The following is a 26,695-nucleotide window of genomic DNA, read 5'->3' on the forward strand; positions in this document are numbered from 1 at the left end:
ATTACTTTGCCAACCAAGGTCCGTCTAGTCAAGGCTATGGTTTTTCCCATGGTCATGTATGGATGTGAGAGTTGGACTGTGAAGAAGGCTGATCGCCAAAGAATTGATGCTTTTGAACTGTGGTGTTGGAGAAGACTCTTGAGAGTCCCTTATACTGCAAGGAGATCCAACCAGTCCATTCTAAAGGAGATCAATCCTGGATGTTCATTGGAAGGACTGATGCTAAAGCTGAAACTCCAATACTTTGGCCACCTCATGCGACGAGTTGACTCACTGGAAAAGACTCTGATGCTAGGAAAGGTTGGGGGGAGGAGAAGGGGACGACAGAGAATGAGATGGCTGCATGGCATCACCGACCCTGTGGACATGAGTTTGAGTGAACTCTGGGAGTTGGTGATGGACAGGGAGGCCTGGCGTGCTGTGATTCATGGGGTCGCGGAGAGTCGGACACGACTGAGCAACTGAACTGAACTGAAACTGCTCCAAGGGCTTCCCAGGTGGCTCAGTGGTAAAGAATCTGCCTGCCAATGCAGGAGTCGCAGATTCGATCCTTGAGTCAGGAAGATTCTCTGCAGGAGGAAATTGCAACCCACTCCAGTATTCTTGCCAGGATAACCCAAGGACCAGAGGAGTATGGCAGGCTATAGTCCATGGGGTCGCAAAGAATCGGACACGACTGAGTGACTAAGCACAAACTTCTCCAAAATCCAAACGTAAAAGAAAGCAGGAGCTACACAAAAATGTTAAACAGATAAGAATACCATCCAAGATGCTAACAGCTTTGATTAAAAGCTTCCTTATTTTAGGGACTTCCCGGTGATTAAGAGTCCACCTTCCAATGAAAGGGATGCAGGTTCGATCCCTGATTGGGGAACCAAGATCCCACATGTTGCAGAGCAACAACTGAGTCCATGTACTGCAATGAAGACTCGACAGCCCAAAATTTAAAAAAATAATAATAATAAATATTTTTAAAAGCTTCCTTATTTTAGAAACCCTCTTTTTCCCCCCCTCATCTAAAAAAAAAAAAAAGGTTTTCCTCAGCAGAACAAGAATTGCTGAATTTTCACAATGGAAAAATTTCCTGTTACTCTATAGTCTCATCTTCTGGAATATTTACACCAATCAAGAAGCTACACTGTGCTTCTGCAACTGTGGATTTAAATGAGACCTGCTGATGAACAGGTGACCATAAGTGAGGAAACCATATCTAACTAGAATCCTGTCACTAAATGATCAACATCTGAGAATGTTAAAACAACAGTAACATCCTAAATCAGTAGCCAACAAGCACACATATATATGTACCAAGTAATGATGATTATGTGCCATTACCAGAGGATACAAACACCAAGTAGGACCCGGTCCCTACCCTGGAGGACCAACGGGAAAGAATGTCAAGCAAGAAGACAAGTTGTAGCACAAGGTGATGAGGAGGGAATGCTAACAGTAACATTTAACCTTACCCTCCAGAATGGGCTCCTTGACCTCCCACTTCTAGTGGGCCCATAGCACTTCTGAATGTTTGAAAAGCACAGAGCTGCCCTTTGAGGCCTGCAGGGGAGCCCAGCTTCAGGTCCTCTCTGCCTTTAAGAATGAGAAGATGAACTTTCCTGGTGGTTCAGTGGTTAAAAATCTGCCTGCCAATGCAAGGGACACGGGTTTGATCCCTGGTCTCGGAAATTTTCACATGCTGCAGAGCAACTAAGCCTGCACTCTGCAACTACTGAGCCTAAGCACCCAGAGCCTGTGCTCCATAACAAGAGAAGCCACCAAAATGACAAGCCTGCACAGGGCAATAAAGGGCAGCCCCCACTCACCATCACGAGAGAAAGCCCTCGCAGCAATGAAGACCCAGCACAGCCAGGAATATAAACAAGAAATAAAGAGACCATGGCCCAAATTTCAAAAGTATATATGGTTTGTTACACTTCAATAAAAAGGCAATTTTAAAAAGAAAAACAGTAAATTGTAAAGTTCTTTGATTGGACAGAGAAGCAACCCTTCATTAACAAAATAACAGTTTGGCCAATGGCATTAAAGAACAAGAATTCTTCAAATCAGACCACAAACAGGACATGACTTTTAACCAGTTCCCTTTCCCGACTTTGCCCCACTGGGAAGGTGTGTGGTGAAGCTGACAAACTGGAGTGGGGTGGAACCAGAATGGAGGCTCTAGGAAAGAGGGCACCCTGAAACAGACCTCTCCTGGCTCAGCCTGCTTGATGGCAGCAATCACATCCCATGGCCTGGCTTTATCCTCAGGTCCTGGTGGGGAAAGACAACTTTTCTCGGCTAAAAAATTTCAAACTTTGCTCACTACTCCCAGAGGCCTTTGATCAATCTACTGCATGCACATGTGTGGGGCTATGATCAAGCTGGAGAGTGCTGGCCCCTTGAGGACATTTTCACCATGTCACATTTCCTGTGACATTAGATCTCCACAGGCCCCTCCACACCAGGACACTGTGATAAAATACAAGCAGCCCCTGATGTCTAGCAAGGGCAAGGGCACAGGCCTGGTGCTAATTATGCCACACGAGGTCAGTTATTATCCCTGTTAAAAGTGAGGGAACTAAAACAGGTTAAGTAGCAGGGCTGGAATCTGACTCCAGTCTGTCCAGCCCCAGTGCCCATTCTTGCTTTCTCCTGATACAATTCAGTTCAGTTCAGTCGCTCAGTCATGTCCGACTCTTCGCGACCCCATGAATCACAGCACGCCAGGCCTCCCTGTCCATCACCAACTCCCAGAGTTCACTCAAACTCATGTCCACAGGGTCGGTGATGCCATGCAGCCATCTCATTCTCTGTCGTCCCCTTCTCCTCCCGCCCCCAATCCCTCCCAGCTAACCCTAACCCTGAACAGTTGGTTGCACACAAATAACCACTACAGGTGACAGGTGCCATCAGGTAGCCCTGTTTCTCAAAATGTTAGAAATTCCAACTATTTAAAAATCAAAAGCTATTCCTTAAGTAAACATTTAAAATGAACAGAGTTCTACCACTACAAGAATTACTAAGCACTAGTAAAGTACAAGCTGGTTATTGGGTTATTTTTAACAGAGCAAAGAAAATTTTATGCTAAAATGGCTGCACTATGTTCCCAATATCTACAAATCAGGGATAATAAAAATGTATCTCAATTTGCCAAATGAAAAACACTGTAGCTTAAAAAAAATACACAGTGGCTCTTAAAAGCAACTAATTTTTGTACACTGAGCACTTTATAAAGTGCAAAGCACCTCTGCTGCTCTGCTATGGATTTGCCATTACGTGCTGCCCACTTCTGGGGACTCCAGCAATCCGGGGCCCCAGCTCTTAGCTCTGCGCACAAGCTGATCAGAGGCTCAGGGGATAAAACGAAGGTGTTTCAGGCAATCTGGCAGCCCTGAGACAAGCAAACATGCTAGACCTTACTATAGCTTTGCTTAGGTCTCCAAAGAAGACACTCTCATTTTATCATCTCCTACTAGGAACTCTATTGTCCACACGTCATCTGTCCAGTCTTTGGAGCGTGGCTACATCTCCCAGCAGTTTTCCCCACACACTTCACCCTAGCAATCCACATGGTTTACCGTCCTTCTAACCCTAATCTCACCTCTGTCCTTCTTATAATATCCATCCCCTCCCCACAACCACTTCTTACACCTCCACTCTCTCCCTCTCTTTCCCCCAGGGGTCCACACCCTGTCTCCTTCCTCACCCTCCCAAACACTCTAATCAAGGCCCACGGCTTCCCATGGAGGGTGACAGTGCAAGTCCCTGTCCCTTTCCCACAGCTCTCCTCTCTCGGCACTCCGTTCTATTTCCCTCTTTCAGGTACTGGTATTCTCTGGGAAACTTCATTCTGCCCAATCCCTATCATCTGAGCAGGACAGAGTCACTGTGAGATCCTTCAGTTTTTTCCTTGGGAGTCTTCACCTGCAAAGCTCCAGAAGCCACTGTTTCCTCAGTTCTCTCCCATCCTCACCTAAGAGGAAGCTCTCTGTGATTTAATGAGAAAGTCTTCCAGTGTGACATTACCAAACTTCATCTGCAAGTTAAAACATGCCACATATGAAAAAGGAGGTGGTGGTGTATCACCGATAGGCAGTCAATGCAGCATGGAAACAGGGTCACTTTTCTAAAAAGGTACAATGGCAGTACTGCACGTTAAATATCTTTGAATACAGTAAATTCAACTAACTGTATTTATAAGTCTGGCTATATATTTTTAGGATCTTACTGATTAAAAAATACACCACATTCACTTGACATTTCAAAGTACACACAAGTTAAAGAGTTGCTCATTTTTATTTATCAGTTCTACTCAGTTTGCTACCATGGCCACAAGAAGAGCAGCAACAGCAAACCCAGACTTTCCTGCCTAACAGATCCTCCTAGAACACTTTGCTCCTCACTCAGGTGCCAGAACAGGTCCTTAGACAAACAGGGACCCTGTTCCTCAAAAAAAAAAAACCACATTCTTCCTTCTCTCGCTGACCACCGTGAAAATACTCCCCCGCCAGGTCTAGGCAACTTCACACTTCACAAACCTGTCCCCAAAATCCTTTCCAGCCTAGTTCTACCTCTCCAGCACCAGGCAGCTAGCCCCAGTCACACCTGCAAGGGCCACTCCACATGCCCACTTCAGGAACCTGGCCCAGAGCTCCACAGACAACCCCCTCTCCCAGTCCCAATAAGAGCTGAACTTCCAACAAGTCAGATGCTCCTGGGGAGGAAAAAAATGCATTTCTGAACACCCAGCCCTGCATCAGTTAGTCAGTCAGTCAGTTCAGTCGCTCAGTTGTGTCCGACTCTTTGCGACCCCATGAATCACAGCACGCCAGGCCTCCCTGTCTGTTGCAAATCAAGGATTTTTGGAAATTACTTGTTTTCTGGAAAACCACATGCTTGCAACTCTTCATGTGTTCAGCTTACTCCCCCTACCCCCAACACACACACCAGTCCATACTATGTATGGAACTTACAAGCACCATGGAGGAGGTGCTTGTACTTAGATCTTATCCAAACCATTTAAAATACTCATGACAGCCAACACACAGCATCACAGGCCTCATCATCTTCTATTCCTCCCAGATTAATGTTTAGTATTTTAATAAAACAGTGAACCATACTTCAAGTCTAAACTGCTTATATACTCTTCCAAATTCTCTGTATGTAAACTTTAAATGCCATAAAGTGCAAATTCATTTTAAAAATGGAATAAAATTATTATTCAAATAAGAGACCATCCAGATATTGTCATATTTTTACAACTCCTCAGTGATTTTTCAATTCAGTAAGCAAGTCTGAAATAATCAGTAAGAATATTTCAACCTCTGGGGACTTCCCTAGTGATTCAGTGGTTAAGACTCCACATTTCCACTGCAGGGGGCACGCATTCAACCCCTGGTCAGGGGAAACTAAGACCACTGCATACCTATTCACTCTAAATTACAGGTGCTTTCAAATGAATACAATTTGATTTTTCATGTTAAAAAGAACTTAGAACATAAAATTTATTTTCAAAAAAAATTTTTTTAAAACAGTTTGTCTGCATTTGGCTAGCACCAATCATCTTTACAGTTTCTTCCATTAACCTGTATCTGTTATCCCTTACACCAACAATTTACAAATAATGCCTTACAAAAAGGGAGGTACTGCAAAATCCTAAGTTATCTATTCATCTCACACTATAAAAATGCCAAAATCCCTTTCATGAAAAAACCCACTCCCCTCTGTCAGTATGGGCACAGGTTCCCAGGACCATAAGAAGTCCAGGGCGGGTGGCAGCCTCAGTGGCTCATGGACTCTTCCCTGTGCAAGAGCAGGAGATGAAGGCCAGAGGTCTGGCCTCTACCCCACTGCCTTTCTTAATCATCTCTTCTAAAGGCCCACTCCACCCCTCAAAAGTCTGAATTCTGCCTCCTCACAGAAAGTCCGTTTATTTCCACGTTTGGTATGTCAACACAAATAAAAGGTTCTGGTTGAATGGCAAAAATACAATTTTCTTTAAAAATCTCAAACTTCTCAGAGTAAAACTATAATAATACCCTTTGTTATGACACCAAGTTATTTGCAAGTAACAAACTGCCTAATTAAGAAGCAGCTGTCCGGTTCTTATCATTGATTTCAGGTGCTCTATAGTATAAATACACACAAACAGCATTCTGGTTTGAAAAATAACATTATTTGAAATGCTCCCATCAAGGTTTAAAGCATTAGCTGGTACAGCTTTCCAGGCTAAGCAGTACTACAGCACACAAAAGTCAAGGAATAAAGAAAGCAACAAATCTTACCCCATCTCCAACAACCAACGGCAGTCAAAAATTTCAGTTTGTGGAAGGAGGTTCTACTTAGAAACAATCTAGAAGTCCCTGAAAAATAATTACCATTTCCTAGACAGCAAGTTTGTTTTTCAAGTAGACTAAAAGCTAACCTCACAAAACCAGAGAACCAAGCTGAAATGCTCTCTAGTGGGACTGATAGTTCCCCACGAAGGTCACTTAATTACACTCTATGTGACCTTATAATAATCTTTAAGTAATTAAACGATTTTCCAAAAAGTTATGTTGAAAGTACCTAGTTTTCCCAAAAATTTAGGGTTCAGAGCACAGATTTTAAAATTCACCATGCTTCTTCAAGAGCTTTCACTTTCTAGGCTACAAAAAACACAGTAAGTAAAAGAAGTCCTTGGCAGCTTAAGAAACACAGGCTTGAAATAATACACTACTGAAAACAGGTAAAACAAAAAGTAACAGATAATCCATCATCAGTTAAAAACATACAGATTTTTGTTTTGGGCAGTTCCACCAACCAGACCGACGTTTCTAATCCACACTACCTACATGCTAGTTATTAAAGATATTGTGCATACTCTCAGAACTGCACAGAGAACCCCAGAAAACCTCAGCCCACGTGGACAGCCGCCTGAGTCTCCAGCTTTGGGAAGGCGAGGGTGGGGGGTCCCGGGCTGGGATTGTAGTCTGCGCTTTGGTCGTGGGTACTAAGGATGAAGGCGGTACATTGGGGTCATGGACTGGGATCCTGCCAGGATGATGGAGTCAGGGTCTTGGTCTGATCGTAGGGAAGAACAAGGCCAAATGTCGAGATCTAGGTCCTGGTTGTAGGGAGGATGGACAAGGGCTCGAGGTCGGAATGAGGTTTAGAGTCTCTGGGTTCTGACTGTGCCCTACTCGTGGCTAGAACTAGGCGAGGTTCGCTGGCGGGGGGCTGGGTCCCTCCTGGTAGTGGGCAGGGGTAGGGATCGTGGGTCAGAGTGGATTGAGAGTCGGTAGTTGGGGTCCGAGTCCCGCCGGCCAGGCCGCACCCCCGCCTGCGCCCCCAGGCCCTGGCCCTGGCCCCACTCACACGCGCGGTAGCTGCAGCGGCGGCGCCCCGCGCCTTTGGAACACCCCGTCCACGAACACGCCGTTCTTTCCGAGGCAGCGCAGGTAGAAGTCGCCGCCCGCGTCGGGCCCGGGCTGCGCCGACGGCTCCGGGGCCGCCCCGCCATGGCCGCCGCCGCCCGGGGGCGTGAAGATCTCGAGGTGGCGCCGCGAAATGAAGCTCGAGTGGCCCATGCTCACGTCCACCGAGCCCTGCGACGAGTTGCGCCCGATGGTCACCGAGCGCTTCTTCATCAGGTACTCGAACTCGCGGCCCTCGAGGCGCGCCACGGCCCAGCCGCCCGGCGGCGACCCGCCGCCCGCGCCCCCGCCACCCCCGGCCCCGCCGCCCGCGGGAGGCCCCCCCGCGCCCGGGAGCGCCGCGGCCGCCGCCATGGGCCTGCGAGGGCCCGGGCCGCCTTCCGCCGCCGCCACGGAGCAGAGGGCCGAGCGAGGCCGCCGGCCGGCGAGCGACGAGCGGCGGCGAGGGGCGGGACACGCGCGGCGCGCCGCGGGCCGGCGCCGGGCCGGTGACTGACGGCCGCGCCCGCCTATAGGGGCGGTGCACGGCAGTGGGGCTACCGACGACCGACCAATAGCGAGGCACGCCGGCCGTGCGCTTGCACGTCGGCCGCGGCGCCCGACGCAGGCGCGGCTCTGGGCGGCCTGGAAAACCTGGAATGGAGCAGGGAGGCCGCGGAGCTGACGCGCGGCACCGCGGCGCGCAGTGCCGCGCGTGGGGCGGAGGCGGGAGCCGGGCTAGGGTCAAGGTCGGCGCGGGCAAGCGGCGGGGGCCCGCACGCGCCTCACCCGGCCCAGCGCTTTGCAGCTGCTGTCACGCGCGCACCCTCAGGCTTGGCCGGAGCCTGCCGCGTGCTGGCTGCTGAAATCCAGGCGTTTCCACGGTTGCAGTGGCTGTGAGACCCCAGCGTGAGTGTCTGCGGGGTGGTAGAGAGGGGGAGGGGTGAGGTCCACAGGGAGGAGTATGGGGAGGGTCCACGGGGGCGCGGGGAGGGGTACGGGGAGAGATGCAAGGGCGCGGACCAGCATCCGAGATGCCAAGGGCGCGGTGGGAGCGGGAAGCCTCGAGGGCTGCAGATCGGGGAGAGCCGGGCGCTTGGAGTCTCTGTGTAACAACCCCTTCTAAAGAAATGGAAATCAACGTATCCCTCTGAATGCGACATCTGCCTGTCTCATTTGCCGTAGATGTGTTTGTGGTTATAGTACAAACCCCTGGGGGTTCACACTGCTTTGAGCCATAAGTGTGGCAGAGTATCCTAGACAGAAGAAATGTAGTTTTCCTTAAAATATCATACTTGGGAGAGATTTTAGGTGGTGATGAGACAAGAATAGAAATAACAAGGGGGGAAACCTTTCATTCACAAACAAAGCACAATTGATCCAAAGAAAGAGCATCCTGTCAAGTATCAAGTAACTGACCTGAATGTGGAGTCTGTGCTGCATACTGTTGAACTTACATAAGGCCGCTCACTAGAAACATTCACTTGCTTTTCACAATTTTTTTCATCAACACAGAGTATCCACCACATGCAGGGAACCCAAGCCGGAAGGTATGAAGAAGGTGAGCTTGTCCCATTGCACTGATGTGTCTCAAGGATGTCCCTACTATGTAGACATGAAGCTCCTTGATGAAAAGATGGACAGTGCCTGGCAAGTGGAAATGGTAACTACCACCTGGTTCTGAGAAGGAAAGTGATTACTGACATTGGCTGCAGATCAGAGGGGGCTTGCACCAGCCCTTCCATCCATTCCAAGTGCTCAGTGAACACCTGCTGGGTACCAGGCACAGTACAGGGTTGGACAGAACAGTAAGCAGGCCCCGGCTGCCACATTCCAGCCTGTGTGAAAGAAGGACCAAAAGGAAGCAGCACCTAACACCCATTGAGATGGAGGAGCAGCACCCAGGAGATGCTCTCAGGGTTTGGCGGCACTGCTGCTCTTTACATTGAGCCGTGGAAGGAAGAGATGTTAGGGAGACATACCCGAACCAGGGCTTCCAAAGCTTTGTTCTTTCATCCAGGGATTGTGTCCATGCCGGACACAAGTGCGGGAAGAGAGCACGACCACAGGACCCCTCCCTGGTGAGGCTTATGGAGGACCCACGGTGCACGTGTGAGCACTCAGAGGCACAGCCAGGGAGCGGCACACAGAGCCAGGTGAGCGGACGAAGAGGCAGGCAGGAGGGTCAGGGGGAGGACACCTCCGACCTGAGGCTTGAGGGACGTGAGCCAGGGCAGCAGTGACCTCTGGGCAAAGATCAAGGGTGGCAGCCCAGAGGTGGGAGGAGGCCCCTGCATGAGGGGACAGAGAGCCAGGGAGCCGTTCAGAGGCTGCTGCTCCACGAGGCCACATTCTCAGTTTCCTCACCTGCAAAAGGAGCCCTGCAGTGGCTGCTCTCAGAAGCCTCTTCCAGCTCAGACCCTCCGTTCTGAGGAGGCTCTGGGGGCTACCCCTCTTGAAAACCGTCTTTCTAGAAGAAAAGATTGGAACAAGGCCTGACACTTCCAGTGTTTCTATCCGAGCTGTCCTGACGGGGGAAAGTGCTATCAGAATTGTCTGTGATTCGGTCAGTAAACCCTCCTGCAGCATTCTCTGCATCCCAGGTACTTCTCTAAGGACTGTCTCGATACTGGCTCGGGCCATCCTCACGATACACCTCTAACTGCCTGCATATTGCTCCTAGGAGGCAGAGAGGTTGACTAACTTGCCCATGTCAGCAGAGCCAGTCTGCCCTTCATTACTTCACCGGAGAAACCGAAGCAAGGCTTCCTGTGTGCCCTTCACAATAGAGAGGATGCGTACTGACCATAAAATAATCATGAACTCTGATGCTCTTTAAGAAACAAAAATGCAGAGTAATCATCAGCACTGGGCCTGATTTCTAACAGAATAATGTGAACAATTTGTGATGAGAAATCCTGCGATCTTGAGAGTGTAACACCGGGTTTCATAACTTTTCCTACAGAAGCTCATGGTTAGACACCAGAGGGAAGCCAGACCCAAGCAGTCTGTTTCCTCCCTGTCCAGCTCCTGCCCAGCTTTCCCAATTCTTCCCACTACTCCCGGGTGGCCTGGAGGACCTGTGCCCACCAGCCCCTTGGCACTGCCTACACCCAGCTCTACCCTAACTGCCACTTGCCCGTTGATCCCTGCATTCCACCTTTGGTCTTCAACTGCCTATACCCAGCACCCTCCCCCCACCTATCCAATTCCTGCTTCTTGCACAAAGTATTCCAGTGCTGAGGCAACTCTGCTAGGCTCTGCAGGGCCCCAGACTTCCTAACTTGTGTGTTCAGTGATACTTAATACCATACTGCCTCCCTTGCATTGTTACTTATTTTCTGTACTGTTACTTTTTTCATGAGTTTGTGGTATATGCCTTGTCTCCCTGACTCTGTTACTGCAGACCTTGAGCTGTATATCTGACTCACTCCCAGTGATGGGCACTCAGCACGAAGCTGCCTCTGGAAATCAGGCCACTCCATCCATCTGACTGGGCTGCCAGGCACCACTTTCATCTCTGTCCTTGGCTGAGGGTAGCCTGTCCATCTCGACAAGATGGAAACAGCACTTTGAATTGCATGGAAAAAATGTACTCTACAGAGAGGAGACAAATGCTCTTCTTTTGGCCAAGCTTTCAGAGGAAATATAAGGTATGTTCATTAAAATATGTCCCTGCTGATAATGAGCACTGGAAATTCAAAGGTGTTACCTTGAATAAATGTTATTTTTCAAATTTCTGACTGTCTTCTTTATAAAAAATACAAATACTATGGAGTAAATTTCATGTTACCATAAACTTTTTGCTACCCAGGATTCTGAGATGAATGAAATATTCTATTTGAGGACTTCCCTGGTGGTCCAGTGGTTAAGACTCTGTGCTCCCAATGCTGGGGGCCTGGGTTCCATCCCCAGTCAGGGAACTAGATCCCATGTGCCACAACTAAGACCCAGCACAGCCAAATAAATAAACAATTTTTAAAAATATTCCATTTGATCAAACATCTTTGACTCTGAGGCAGGAATATGGCTGTTCTCATGTTCCTATCTCAGCATCACGGTAGCAAGCAGGTAGTAGGTATTCCATATATTTGTCAAAGAAATAGAGCTGAATTGAGGTCCACTTGGTAGAGAGACTGAAGTTTATCATATGATGATGTCACTTATATGTGGAATCTAATGTACGAACACAATTGAACTTATCTGTGAAACAGAGTCACAGACAAAACAGACTTGTGGTTGCCAAGCGGGAAGGAGGGTGGGGGGAGAAGGACTAGGAGTTTGTGATTAGCAGATGCAAACTATTATATATAGGATGGATAAACAACAAGGTCCTACTGCACAGTTCTGGGGAACTATATTCAATACCCTGTAATAAACCATAACGGAAAAGAATAGGAAAAACAATGTATATCTCTATATAACTGAATTACTTTGCTGTACAGCAGAAATTAACACAATGTTGTAAACCAACTATATATACTTCAGTAAAATAAGACAAATTTATCATATGACTATGAAGTTTCAAATAATTGTGACACAATCACAACAACCTGACATTAAAACCTTACATGTATTTTCTTGACAATTCAGGAGGCATTTCACGATCTCATGGCGCCTATCATCATGATTATGAATACTGTTTTTTTCACCACCGTGCTATATGCAGAGAAAAGAAAAAGAAAGTGAAAGTCACTCAGTCATGTCCAACTCTTTGTGACCTCATGGGCTATATAGTCCATGGAATGGGGATCTTCCCAACCCAGGGATCGAACCCAGGTCTCCTGCATTGCAGATGGATTCTTTATCAGCTGAGCCACTAGGGAAACCTAAGAATACTGGAATGGGTAGCCTATTCCTTCTCCAGGGGATCTTCCCGACCGGGGAAGAACCGGAGTCTCTTGCATTACAGGCAGATTCTTTACTAGCTGAACTATCAGGGAAGCCCCTATATGCAGAGAAGAACCTGCCAACTTGAAGTTCATCCTGATTGGTTTAGTTAACTGTATTGGTACAGATCACTAAACAAAAGTAATGTATTCTTTAATATTGATTTGCTAAGCATTCTAAAGGAGATCAATCCTGGGTGTTCATTGGAAGGACTGATGCTAAAGCTGAAACTGCAATACTTGGGCCACCTCATGCGACGAGTTGACTCACTGGAAAAGACTCTGATGCTGAGAAGGATTGGGGGCGGGAGGAGAAGGGGACGACAGAGAATGAGATGGCTGGATGGCATCACCGACTCTGTGGACATGAGTTTGAGTGACCTCCGGGAGTTGGTGATGGACAGGGAGGCCTGGCGTGCTGTGATTCAAGGGGTCGCAAAGAGTCGGACACGACTGAGCGACTGAACTGAACTGATAGACCAATCGGGTTATGTAACAAGCTTCAGTTCAGTTCAGTCGCTCAGTCGTGTCTGACTCTCCGCGACCCCATGAATCACAGCACGCCAGGCCTCCCTGTCTATCACCAACTCCCGGAGTTCACTCAAACTCATGTCCACAGAGTCAGTGATGCCATGCAGCCATCTCATTCTCTGCTGTCCCTTTCTCCTCCCGCCCCCAACCTTACCCAGCATCAGAGTCTTTTCCAGTGAGTCAACTCATCGCATGAGGTGGCCCAAGTATTGGAGTTTCAGCTTTAGCATCAGTCCTTCCAATGAACACCCAGGATTGATCTCCTCTAGAATGGACTGGTTGGATCTCCTTGCAGTCCAAGGGACTCTCAAGAGTCTTCTCCAGCACCACAGTTCAAAAGCATCAATTCTTTGGCGATCAGCTTTCTTCACAGTCCAACTCTCACATCCATACATGACCACTGGAAAAACCATGGCCTTGACTAGACGGACCTTGGTTGGCAAAGTAATGTCTCTGCTTTTTAATATACTATCTAGGTTGGTCATAACTTTCCTTCCAAGGAGTAAGCGTCTTTTAATTTCATGGCTGCAATCAGCATCCGCAGTGATTTTGGAGCCCCAAAAAATAAAGTCTGACACTGTTTCACTGTTTCCCATCTATTTCCCATGAAGTGATGGGACCACATGCCATGATCTTTGTTTTCTGAATGTTGAGCTTCAAGCCAACCTTTTCACTCTCCTCTTTCACTTTCCTCAAGAGGCTTTTTAGTTCCTCTTTCTGCCATAAGGGTGGTGTCATCTGCATATCTGAGGTTATTGATATTTCTCCTGGCAATCTTGATTCCAGCTTGTGCTTCTTCCAGCCCGCGTTCCTCATGATGTACTCTGCATATAAGTTAAATAAGCAGGGTGACAATATACAACCTTGACATACTCCTTTTCCTATTTGGAACCAGTCTGTTGTTCCATGTACAGTTCTGACTGTTGCTTCCTGACCTGCATACAGGTTCCTCAAGAGGCAGGTCAGGTGGTCTGGTATTCCCATCTCTTTCAGAATAGAATCAATATTATCTCACTCATATCCCTAGTTGGCTTGCTTGTAGGAACTGACAAGCTGATTCTGATATTCATATAGAGGTGCAAAGGACCAAGTTGATCTTGAAAAAGAAGAACTAAGTTTGAAGGATTTATGGCTATATTAATACAAACTAAAATAAAGCTATAGTAACCAAGTGAATATAACATGCCTTTTCTAATTAAGCATTTAACCAAAAGCTAATAAAATACAGTATAGCTATAGTTTTCAAATCAACATAGAGCTATACTAATCAAAATTGTGTGGCATTGGTGTAAGAGTAGACACACCAGTGGAACACAATAAAAAGTCCAGAAATAGACCTCCACATATAGAATCAATTGATTTTAACAGAGGTGCCAAAGTTTCTCTGTAGGGAAAGGGCAATGTGATATAATAAAGATATACTTGGTCTCTGCCCCTGGTTCCTGACACAGAGCTCTTAAATCCCTTGGAATTTCCTGGGTATAGGAGCATCTTTTGTTGTAATGAGGCAACTCTGGACGAGCTTGTGGATGGGGGCTGGTCACCAGAAAGACCAAACGCCAAAGTTTTAGCCCCACCGCTATCCTCTGGGAGAGGGACGAAGATTGTTAATCAAAGATGACTATATGATGAAACCTCCATAAAAGTCTCTAAATTATGGGATTCACAGAGCTCCCAGGTCAGTGAACACAAGCATGTACCAGGAGAGTGGTACTCTGATCCCACACGGGCAGCAGCTCCATTGAAGACCCTTCTGGGCTCTATCCCTTGTATCTCCTCACCTGGCTGTTGAGCTATATGCTTTAGAATGTCCTCTATAAGAAGTTCATCAACATAACTATTTCCCTGGGTTTTGTGAGCCATTTTATCAAATTACTGAACCTGAGGGGGTCGTGGGAACGCCTGTTAGTAGCCACGTGGGATAGAAGTGTTTAAGTATGGGTACCCTGTTGGCCTGCTACTTACAATTGGTGTCTGAAGTGGGGACAGTCTGGTGGAATAGGGCCCTCAACCTGTGGGGTTTGCAGTAACTCCAGGTAGTTCCAGTGAGAACTGAATTAAATTGTAGGTAGCCCACCTGGCGTCCATAGAGAATTGGAAGTTGCTTGGTATGGAAAATCCACGTATCTGGTGTCAGAAGTGTTGTGTAGAGAAAGTTTTTCTTTAGGAACTCTACTCAATAAACTGCTGGAATAACTGGATATCTGAATAATCATAATAATCACAAGTGAGAAATCTGACCTGTATCTTTCACCATACAGAAAAATTAATCTGAGATAGATCATAGAGCTGTATGTAAAAGCTGAAACTATCAAGCTTCCGAAAAGGAAACAGGAAACTATCCTTGTGTCTTTTGGGTTGCAGGATCCCAAAAGTGAAAACCATAAAAGGAAAAAAATTGATAAAAGTTAGGAAAAATAAATAGGCAAGAGTTGAACAGCTACTTCACAAGAGAAGATATATGAATGATCCATATACTCAAGGAGACATGTTTGATATCACTAGTAATCAGGGAAACGCAAATTAAAACCACAAGAATACTGGAAGAATGGCAAAAATTAATAAAACCAACCTTAACAAGTGTAAGCAATGATGTGAAGCAATGCAAACTCCTGCACTGTCAGTGGTAATATAAGATGGTACCATCACTGCAAAATAGTCTGGCAGCTTCTTATTATATTAAGACTCTGAATTTCCAATGCAAGGGACACAGATTCAATCCCTGGTTAGAAACTAAGATCCCACATGCCACGCGGAGTGGCCAAAAATCAAGTTCTTTAAAAAATGAGACATGCTTATTACTGTTTTTTATTATGGTAAAGGGCAGAATCCTAAGCAGTGGGAGTAGCTCATGTGAACATTCAGAGTGAGTGTTGTTCTGGGCCTTTCCTGGTGAGTAGGTGAAAGATCAACCCTGATCATTTTCCTTATTAATACATAAAGTATTGATTAATTAATCAGAGAATGAATGAGAAAGAATTATAAAGTGAAGAAGAAAATGCTAGTCGCTCAGTTGTGTCTGACTCTTTGTGACCCTGTGGGCTACAGGCCTGTCCGTGGAATTCTCCAAGTAAGAATACTGGAGTGGGTTGCCATTCCCTTCTCCAGGGGATCTTCCTGACCTGATTTTCCTTCCTGATCACCGGGAAAGACCCAGAACAACACTCACTTGGCTGTTCACATGAGTTACTCCCACTTACTAGGATTCTGCCCTTTTCCAAAACATGTCTCACCTTTTTAACCTTTTTTTTTTTTTTGGTCACACCGGGGATTGAACCCGTGTCTCCTGCATTGCAGGCACATTCTTTACTGTCTGAACCACCAGGGAAGAGAATGAATGATAAAGAATGATAAAGCACCCATGCCCCCTGCATTGGAAGCTCAGAGTCTTAACCACTGGACCACTAGGGAAGTCCCACATGTCTCACTTTCATAATTGATCCAACCAGTCCATTCTAAGGGAGATCAATCCTGGGTGTTCATTGGAAGGAATGATGCTAAAGCTGAAACTCCAATACTTTGGCCACCTCATGCGACAAGTTGACTCACTGGAAAAGACTATGATGCTGGGAAAGGTTGGGGCGGGAGGAGAAGGGGACGACCGAGAATGAGATGGCTGGATGGCATCACCGACTCTGTGGACATGAGTTTGAGTGAACTCCGGGAGTTGGTGATGGACAGGGAGGCCTGGCGTGCTGTGATTCATAGGGTCGCGGAGAGTCGGACATGACTGAGCGACTGAACTGAACTAAACTGAACTGAAGCTTGGAAAACATAAGTAGATCACTTAAAAATTGGTAAAATGTTTTAAACTCCATTTGATTTTGGAAAGAATGAGTTTTATAGGTGAATAATACATTCCTAATTGAATTTCATTGATTATCAAAAGCTTCAGAGATAAATCTTATAATACCAATTTAAAAACTGAAAATACCCTTAAATTTACTGATATTAACTGGGCCGGAAAGTATGTTTCTAATCCTCCACCACCAAAAGACCTCCCTTAGGTGATTTGGAAACTGGTTGGGGCTGTATTAATACTTTATGTATTATTAATCCTTATTAATATATAAAGTCCTACACATGCACACCACAGACCCCTATCACATAAGTGTAGCTCTAGCCATTCCACCCCTAGGTATTTATCCAAGAGAGAAGAAAGCAGATGCCTGCAAAATGCTTGTTTAAGAATGTTCATAACAGCTCTATTCATAATAACCAAAGTGAAAGTGAAGTTGCTCAGTTGTGTTTAACTCTTTGCAACCCCATGTACTGTAGCCTACCAGGTTCCTCCATCTATGGGATTTTCCGGGCAAGAACACTGGAGTGGGTTGCCATTTCTTTCTCCAGGAGATCTTCCCGACCCAGGTATTGAACTCAGGTCTCCCACACTGTAGACAGACAGACACTTTACCATCTGAGCCGCCAGGGAAGTTAGGCTGAAACAACCCAAGCGCCTTCAACAGGCAAGTAAGAAACAAATGGAGGGAATGAGCACAGCAGGACAGGGGCACCTCTCGGATTCCAGGGAGGTGGTGCAGCCTCTCTTGAGCCCTTTTGTGCTTCCTCGTATCAGCATTTTGTGGAGTGTTTTGAGTTTCCACAGAAAGGTCATTCAAATAGAGCAAAGTTGGAAGTGTGGTGTCTTCAGACCTGGACATTCCAGGTGCAGGAATTTACAAGTTACCAGCACAGTTGTGCTTCATTGATTCCTGCAGGGTTCAAAATGGAAATCGACCCAGTTCTGTAATGTACATCAGTGGCAGCCGGCTGAATATACTAGGACACCCACACATTTAAAGAAATGAAGGGGTGACTCTGCCCAGGTGTGGTAATGGGGATGTGTGTGCTCCATAGTCAGGGCTTATCTACCACCAGCTCACCAGGAAAGGCCCAGAACAACACTCACTCAGCTGCTCACATGAGCTGCTACTGCTGCTGCTAAGTCACTTCAGTCGTGTCCGACTCTGTGTGACCCCATAGATGGAAGCCCACCAGGCTCCCCCGTCCCTGGGATTCTCCAGGCAAGAACACTGGAGTGGGTTGCCATTTTCTTCTCCAATGTGTGAAAGTGAAAAGTGAAAGTGAAGTCGCTCAGTCGTGTCTGACTCGTAGTGATCCCATGGACTGCAGCCTACCAGGCTCCTCTGTCCATGGGATTTTCTAGGCAAGAGTACTGGAGTGGCTTGCCATTGCCTTCTCCGGCTCACATGAGCTACTTCCACTTATTAGGATTCTGCCCTTTTCCCTAACAAAAAATAATAATAAACATGTCTCACTTTTTTTAACTTTTTTACACTTGATCTTAGCCAAAAGGCCGAGAAGCGATTTTTTTTTTAACTTTTTTTCGCCACACTGCATGGCATGTGGGATCTTAGTTTACCAACCAGGGATTGAACCCATGACCCCTAAATTGGAAGCTCAGAGTCTTAATCACTGGACCACTAGAGAAGTCCCATGTGTCTCACTAATGTAATTGCAATTTAAAATTACATTTTCATCAGAGCACTTAAAAATTGGTAAAATGTTTTAAACTCCATCTGATTTTTGGAAATTGAATTTTATAGGTGAAAAATAAACACATTCCTAGTTGAATTGCATTCTTAAAAAAAAATGAGAGCTTCAGAGATAAATCTTATAATACCAATTTAAAAAAGAAAATTCTGAAAGTACCCTTAAATTTATTGATATTAACTGGACCTGAAAGTGTGTTTCTAATCCTCCTCCACAAAAATCTCTTCTCCAAAGACCTCCCTTAGGTGATTTGGAAACTGGGGGAAGCATGATCACTCAGAGGGCAGAAAGCAGGTCTGTGGGTGTGTCCCTATGTAATTCTTCACACATATCAGAGAAACCATTACATATTTGGCTATGTGTACAGTACTTACCTCCTGGTTTAAGGCAATGGTCCAGGAAAGGCAACCCTTAGAATGTGCCCTGGGGCAGGTGGCCCTGCACAGGCTGTCCCCTATGCCTCTGTGTTCTAAGCCATATTTACCTAAGTTTGAGAAGAACACCAGGGAGATGAAGGTATGAGGCACATGCCCCTTGTAGTGACCAGTGTCCCAGGGCCAGCCAGGTCTGTTGCCTTAGCATCATCTCCAGTCAAGGACGTTAGCATCCCCCACAACACAGAAACATGGAAAACACAGCAGGACAGAAAATTCAATAGCTAAAGTCTGTTTCTGAATAAAGGAGCTTCTATTGCCTTGACTCAGGGGCCCCAGCTCCAGCCGCACTCCACCTGGGCCGTAGCTTCTCAGTGTTTGCCTAAGCATCCCTGGTCCCCTCATTGCCTGAGCTCTAAACCCCTGGGGAAGTTTTGATTCATGGGCTACTTACCGCCCATGCATGCATTCACCTTTTCATTTATTCGTTCACTGGCTTGTCCACTCATCAAACATTCCTCATGCTGGGCCCAGTGCTGGATGCCCTGGCCCACAGGGAGCAAAGGGGACACAGGCCCTGCCTTCATCAGGCCAGGAAAGGGAGGCAGCCTTGATTCAGCACTCCTCACCTGGACCCAAATTCCCTCACACATCGTCAGCTCCCTTCCCCGGGTTCCCCTCCCCTCACATGCTAACCAAGCCACCTGAACGGAAGACCCAGCTCCCATGGCGCCTCCATCAGCCACCCCAGTCACCTGCCACACAGTGAGAACTGCTCCTCCCTTGGACCTACTTTGTACCCACCTGCTTTCCAGCTCGAAGTCTGGGACAGTCATTATGCACATTATCCCGACAGAACTCTGAGCTTGGAGGTGGAGCTCCTGATTAGTGCTGGAGCAGAGTAAGTTTGGGAAAGTGACATAATGAGTGAATGATTATATTCCAATCAGTTGATGTCCATTGGCCCAGGTGGAAAACTTCCCTGAGCCTATGGATTGAAACACAGAGGACCAAGATGAAAACCTTGCCTCATCCTGCTGGCCCTGGGTTAGGGATAAGAAATTGAGAGGAAGCAGGCAGTCAGAACATGAGCATGGAAGCTGATGCAACTCTTCTGTAGAGAATTCTGATGGCAAAATCAAAGTTAAACATGTTAATTCAACATCAATGCAGAGCTACATCCACAGGAGACACTGTGCTTCATTTAGGAAATAAAAAGATGAGACACAAACCCTGCCTCTAACAAATCAAATACCACAATTGTTAAAAGGAGACGAAGAAGATTTCTTATGTTGGATAGTGAGCTACAGAGAAGTAAGGAGGGGCTGGAGGAAACCACGTGTTTCCGGACTAGAGCTGGAAACATCAGTATGAACTCATTTCAACCTTCATATGACACAGCAGAAGGGCCTGAATAAATTCATTTTCCTGTGGTGGAACTCCTTACTCATTCACCATTAAATCACTGGATGTGGTATATGATTATTTCATTACATAGTCATGAAGCTCAATACTTGTAGGGGCAATAAGAAATGTATTTGAGTTGCACTTGTAGTTGCCTTAAATTCAGATTAACTTCGTATACTTTTAAAGAATTACCAATCATATCAAAATTCAAACAGAAGAAAGTATCTTACTGGAAAGAAGGAAAAAAGGGGGGAAAAACTAAAAGAAAAAGTCTGGCAGAAACTTCAAAATATCAAAAAGTATACCACAATGGAAACTAAAAACTGTAATGATAAAAATCATGGAAGAATCATGATAGCCAAGAAAATATGGGTAATAAAAATGACAACACAGATGAAAGGTACTATGAGAGTCAGAACACTTGACAGGAAGCAAAAAAAAAAAAAAAAACCAGAAGGGGAAAAAAAAAAGCAGAAGGAAGATGATGGTAACAGAAAGGAAAACCACAACCCTCCAGTCAGCAGGATACACCAGGTGGCCCCACCCACTGATTATATACTTCATTGATCACTGTGATGCTTCACTAAACCTATTAGAATGAACAATAATTCCCTCAACTCTGTTTAATGAAAAATTGTTTGTTCAAAATTGTAATGCCATTTACAAGGAATCAAGGTACAATGGACAAAGAAGATGCTTCTTGAAGCATTTTGAAAGAGTTATTTTTTAACAGGAAATATGTTACATGATATTGGCTAGCCTATTCCAAGACTAAACATTGCCTGTATTGTTTTGCATTACAGTTTTAAACAAGACAGATATCACTTACATCAGACTTTCATTTTAGTAAATATCTTTAGAACCATCAAAACTCATGGACTGCACACAGCATATAAGCATGCTTATTTGAATACCGTGTCTGACTCTGCAACCCCATGAACTGCAGCTAGCCAGGCTCCTCTGCCCATGGAATTTTCCAGGCAAGAGTACTGCAGTGGGTTGCCATTTCTTCCTCTAGGAGATCTTCCCCACCCAGGCATCAAACCCTCCTCTCCTGTTGTCTCCTGAATTGGCAGGCAGATTCTTTATCACTGAGTCACCTGGGAAGTCCATATTTGGCCACACACGAATCACATTAACAGAGTAGGCTCCTTCTGCAAGGAGGGCAGAAGCACACCTGATCCAATTAGTTTAGATGGTGGCTCAGAGGTTAAAAGGTCTGCCCGCAATGCGGGAGACCTGGGTTCGATCCTGGGTCGGGAAGATCCCCTGGAGAAGGAAATGGCAACCCACTCCAGTATTCTTGCCTGGAGAATCCCATGGACGGAGGAGCCTGGTGGGCTACAATCCACGGGGTCGCAGAGTCGGATACGACTGAGCGACTTCATTTCACTTACTTCACTTCAAAGCAAACATGGAAAGCGTTTTCCATTTCTTCCTGATCTGACACGAAATACAGATCATGGAATACATGACACAAAGCTCCTAACAAGCCACTGTGAAGCCACCACGGATTAGAGGTGGATCGTTGGCTCCAGACACAGGATTCAGTTCAGTTCAGTCGCTCAGTCGTGTCTGATTCTTTGCGACCCCATGAATCACAGCACGCCAGGCCTCCCTGTCCATCACCAACTCCTGGAGTTCACTCAAATCCACCTCCATCGAGTCAGTGATGCCATCCAGCCATCTCATTCTCTGTCGTCCCCTTCTCCCGCCTCCAATCCTTCCCAGCATCAGTCTTTTCCAGTGAGTCAACTCGTCACATGAGGTGGCCAAAGTATTGGAGTTTCAGCTTTAGCATCAGTCCTTCCAATGAACACCCAGGATTGATCTCCTTTAGAATGGACTGGCTGGATCTCCTTGCAGTCCAAGGGACTCTCAAGGATAGGTTTGGCCAAATCTGAGGGCAACCCTAAAGAAATAGTAATATTACCAAAGGAACGCAAGGCTAACAATCTTTTCCGAACTACTTTAAGAGCAAAATTTGATTAACCCCACTCAAAAGTGAATTATCTTTGTTTACCCTGTGCAAACAGTATTACCAAATCATTCCCATATGAAGGAGTAATTAAGATCTGCATTTTAAAAATTGAAAAAAAAATGAGGCGTTAGGCAGTTAACTAGAGAAAAGCTTTGTGCTTTGCTTGAAGTTTGTGATATTAATCAGCTGTGTATAATTGACTTTTCTTATTCTAATCAACATTCACCTTCGTATCCAATTTCGCATTCTTGTTGAAAGGGAGCTCCAAACTGCACTAACTGGAGACCCCACCCATCCTGGGCCCTGCGGGGAACGGGACACCTGGAGCCCGATCCGGAGCGCGCGGGGTCTACAAGGCCAGAGCGTCTGTCAGCGTGGCGCGAGGCGGGGCAGCTCCGGAGGGCACGCTGTCTAACGTGCGGCACGCAAGGTACCCTTACCCACGCCGCAAGGTGCGAAACGCACACATCCCACTGGGAAGCGCGAGAGCGCGGACGTCGTACGCAGACGTCCTCAGGACACGTGACTGTACCGCCACGTGACCGCGCCCACATGACCGCCGGCGCCGCAGTGAGGAAGAAACCCGGTTTTGCCGAGACCGGTCGAGTTCCCGGCTGACTCCGCGGGCGGGCGGACTGAGTCCGCAGCTTCAGTCGCCGACAAGTGGAGCGGGTGCTGGGCGGGCCCAGGGCCCCGGGTCGACAGAGCTTTAGGCCGAAAGCGAAGCGGCCTCCTCCCGAGCGGGAACGGAGAGCTCCTTCGCTTTGCTCCTCCGCTCTCACTTCTCGGGTGTACTGAGGAAATAAACAGGCGCTGTCACTGGGGCTTTCTAGGGCACTGCCTCTGGGCGGTGAGGTACTGAAAAGAAAAATCCTTTCCCAAGAGCAGAATCCTGTCACTGTAAAGCCCCCTGGTTTGCTGGGAGCGGCGTTGTGTCTGGTGTGGTGAAGACAGTGGGGGTCCCGAAGGGAAAACAGATTTAGGCCAGGTGCGGACTTAGGGTCTGTTCCGACGTGGTCTAGCTCTCAGGTGGCTGGCTGCTCGCTCTGTCGGCAACCGATATTGGGATGGAGGCTTGGTCACTAAAACTTGTTCGTGGGGGTCAGCCAAGGCAAGCTTGGTGGCAGACTCCATGTTGTCTCCTTCCCTGTCGCCACAGCCAGTTCAGTCCGACGGTAAAATATCAGCAGGATGGCTGAAAAGAGTCTGACAGACATCTGCAGACTAGTTAGGCAACCTGGGTCAGCCTTTCCCACAGTAGAGACCTTTGGAAGAGGTTTCGCGTGGAACATGAATCTTCTCAAATTCTGCACCCATTCGAAGTCCCTCCGCACACATCATCAGAAAGCTCTTTGACCCCAATTCTCCAATCTGGTTTTGTCTAAACCCTGCCCCTGGCATTGATGAGATGTGCGGCCCAGAGGCGTTCCCCTTGTCTTCTCCCAGTGGCTACCTTTTCCCCTCCGGATGTACCTGTGTAGTTAGAGTTATCAGGCTCAAACAATATCCTAGACACCTTGGGCGTGATATCCCTTTGGAAGCTAAAAAATGATACAAATGAACTTATATACAAGACAGACACAGACTCACAGACATAGAATGAATAATGAATTTATGGTTACCAGAGGAGAAGGGACGGGAGAGGGATGTTTAGGGAGTTAGGGATTAACATGTACACACTGCTATATTTGAAAGGGATAACCAACAAGGACCTACTACTGTATAGCTCAGGAACTCTGCTCGATATTATGTAACAACCTAAATGAGAAAAGAATTTGGAAAAGGATAGATACATGACTATGTATAAAAGCATCACTTTGAGGTATACCTGACACTAGCACTATACTCTGACATAAAATAAGTTTAAAAAAATAGCTCCAATTCTTTGGTGTGGTGCTCAGGGTCTGGCCATAGAATTCCAGTAGTTTCAGTCTCTGTATTTGTTTTTCCTGATGATTCTGTTGGTGTGAGAGAGGAGACAGCTTACTATCTGCAACATAAGCTTCATGGACAGTTTTTACATGAAAAATTTCAACACAAATTCAAAGATTTACCCCCCCCCAAAGGATTTATATTCAGAATTCTTGGGAGAACAGTTTTTACCTCTTTGAAATGCAAAGTTATTTTTTAATGTTTTCCTTCTAATTAGAAAGCTGAACAGCAAGATTTTGTAACACTTTAAGCAGTTTCATATGAAAGAAACAGCTTCCTTGGCTATGGGGGAAGAAGTAGGTCAGGAGAATAAACTGGATTAAAAGGAAAGTTACTGACAATTGGACAGGTTACGAATCTTTCAAATGATGGAGAGAAATGCTGCTTTTGCTCTTTTCTGAAATCCAGCCAGCATCACTGCAATATGGATCCTGCTACCATTGTCCAAGGACACTCTGGGAAAAGATTGTGCTGCTTGACTTTTTTACTGAACAGCAAAAAAGGACAGAAATTTCTCTGGGTAAGCAGTTAGGTGAGGCAGAGCAAAAATCCACTTTATTCATAAATGGGCACTGGCAAGAGGGTCCTTCCCCGAGTCTGGTTTTGTCTGCTGGTCTGTGCCCAGGGAAGCTTGGGGTAGTCAGAGGCAGACTCAGGAAAGGAGTACATTACAGCAGAGTGGCGCAGCGGGAGCGTGCTGGGCCCATAACCCAGAGGTCGATGGATCGAAACCATCCTCTGCTATAAGCTCACATTTTTGCCTGCTATATGGCTTTTGGGTCCCTAGCTGTGGGACAAGGTTGGGCTGTGGACCCTGATGTGGCAGCTAGTTCTATGGTGTCACCATCAGCGCTGTGGACTCTGAATCGAGATATGTCACAATCTTAGTGGGAGCTGTGTACCCCTCTTGTCCCATCCCAGGGGCACTTAGGCCAAGAGTGGCCTGCAAGAGGACATAATGGCATATGGTTCTATGGTGTAATGGTTAGCACTCTGGACTTTGAATCCAGTGATCCGAGTTCAAATCTCGGTAGAACCTGTTTTGCCTGTGGCCTTTTTTGTCTTCCCCTCTTGTGTCCCAGGCAGTAGGACACAGGGACATGGCCTGGCACGGGACAGGCAGCAACTCTGAGACCCTGGTCCATCTGATCACCAGTGCTCCCCTTCCCCCAGAAGCCACATTAGGGATGTCTTTGTTCTTTTTAATGTCCTCCCTGCCCAGTTTGGCTTTTTTTTTTTTCTTTTTTAAAAGACCAGGGGAATTCCCCAGCAGTCCAGCTGCTGGGACTTGCATTTTCACTGCCAAGGGCCCAGGTTCGATTCCCTGCTTAGGGAACTAGGATCTCACAGGTTGTACCATGTGGCCAAAAAATTAAAAAGTAAAATAAAAAAGAGACCAAAGGAGCTAATACTCTTGTCCTGCGATGGCTCATCATGCACTCTAACCTCTAGAATCCCACGTCAGGACAATTACTTAACCTTTTCCACTGACGAGCTTTCAGTGCAGGCTATTTACTCTTCGTACCAACACAGAAAAGGGTCTTTCAGGTACTGCCCACTGGGCACCTGGGTGGCTACTGTCATAGGGAAGAACATCATGCCTAGAATTTTTCATGCAGCGTGTAAGAAACGTCTATATAGATCTGATTTAAAAGCAAGTCTTTACAAGGAGACAGGAAGATAGTTTTTCCTTGGATAAATCCAGGTTTTTTGCAGCTCCAGTGTAGCTTTAGAAATATTAGTATGTCTCACAACTCACTACTTGCGTGACTCACTAAAGTAACTACCCTTCACCCTTAGAACTGTGCTTACAAGTTCTTTCCTCAAGGTTTTGCAAATGTCCACGTAAAACTAACATGGAACACTTCTTACAGGGACGTGGAAAAGAAGATACTGTTTTTCTCAATTAAAAAGCCAGGTTTTTCATAGCTTCGTAAGTAGTAGCCTTCAATGAGTGCCTGGTTCTTTATCCAATACAGTACACCTGACTAAAAAACACCAAAGCCAAAAAAAAAAAAAAAATCCCCAAACACATGGTTTATCCTTATTCAGAAAGTCCAGGGGCCTCTGCCCAAATTTGAGGCCATGTCCTCTACTTCCCTGAACATCAGAGTTGAGGGTTCACTTGCTTTAGACAGACTCTATGCTTGCTGTTACTGATCAGGAGCAAGGCTAGTACCTGTGTGGAAGGAGGTGGCGTGTAAGTGCCCAAGTCGGGCCCGAGGTGGGAGCCCACATTTGGTGGCCAAGTGGCCTCAAGCATGTGAGTTACCTGCCTGAGCTGCAGTCTCCTTGCCTAATGCGTCTGACTAGACTGTGAGTGAAGACCTGAGGTCTCACTGCAGGCGGTGTGTCCAGAGGCTTCTGTTGCTCAGCTTCGGGCCAGCAGGGGAGGCCACAGAACACCTTTAAGTCAGTGGCAGAGCTTAAGAGCCTCTAGACAGGCAGTGCCCTTGCTCCACACCCAAGGCCAGCAGCAAGCTGATGTGTAAGCAGTGCACAAATTCCAATCCTCACTCCAGCAGAGCTGCGGAGGGACCAGCATGTACACTGGCTACAACAGGCCCAGGCTGAGGCCAGGCAGAAATGGAACTGAGAAATCTGGACTCTGAGAAAACTGGCCCAGGGCAAGGGCACAGGAGAGCAGCTACTTACCAGTGTAGCCGACACACACAC

At 46.6% G+C, this 26,695-nt stretch overlaps 1 protein-coding gene, 1 long non-coding RNA gene, 2 other non-coding genes and 1 pseudogene across 7 annotated transcripts in view; 3 read left to right on the plus strand and 2 right to left on the minus strand.

The window, feature by feature from the left end:
- The window catches only part of FOXK2 (forkhead box K2), a 53,023-nt gene extending 45,242 nt beyond the window's left edge, over positions 1-7,781 (minus strand). For both annotated transcript variants that reach the window (XM_088829235.1, XM_055408264.2), the window contains exon 1: positions 7,354-7,781. In XM_088829235.1, the coding sequence (XP_088685361.1) occupies positions 7,354-7,766 (413 nt within the window). In that variant the 5' untranslated portion in view covers positions 7,767-7,781. The remainder of the gene's footprint in view (positions 1-7,353) is intronic.
- A 263-nt stretch (positions 7,782-8,044) lies between these two features.
- On the plus strand, positions 8,045-10,933 carry LOC129544573 (uncharacterized). Of its 3 annotated transcripts, none has more exons than XR_008683481.2 (4): positions 8,045-8,300; positions 8,907-9,054; positions 9,412-9,547; positions 10,798-10,933. It is a non-coding gene; the product is annotated as an uncharacterized LOC129544573 (long non-coding RNA). The 3 variants fall into 3 exon arrangements; XR_008683482.2 differs by having other exon boundaries at positions 8,907-8,952; XR_008683480.2 differs by having other exon boundaries at positions 8,907-9,547.
- A 7,106-nt stretch (positions 10,934-18,039) lies between these two features.
- On the minus strand, positions 18,040-18,140 carry LOC148774769 (U2 spliceosomal RNA; annotated as a pseudogene).
- A 6,551-nt stretch (positions 18,141-24,691) lies between these two features.
- TRNAM-CAU (transfer RNA methionine (anticodon CAU)) lies at positions 24,692-24,763 on the plus strand. The gene has a single exon. It is a non-coding gene; the product is annotated as a tRNA-Met (tRNA).
- Positions 24,764-24,986: 223 nt separating this feature from the next.
- Positions 24,987-25,058, plus strand: TRNAQ-UUG (transfer RNA glutamine (anticodon UUG)). Its single transcript has one exon. It is a non-coding gene; the product is annotated as a tRNA-Gln (tRNA).
- Positions 25,059-26,695: the final 1,637 nt, after the last annotated feature.

This window comes from Moschus berezovskii, chromosome 20 (assembly GCF_049115385.1).
Source record: "Moschus berezovskii isolate FMDL1 chromosome 20, NW_MosBer_1.0, whole genome shotgun sequence".
NCBI classification, from domain to species: Eukaryota; Metazoa; Chordata; class Mammalia; order Artiodactyla; family Moschidae; genus Moschus; species Moschus berezovskii.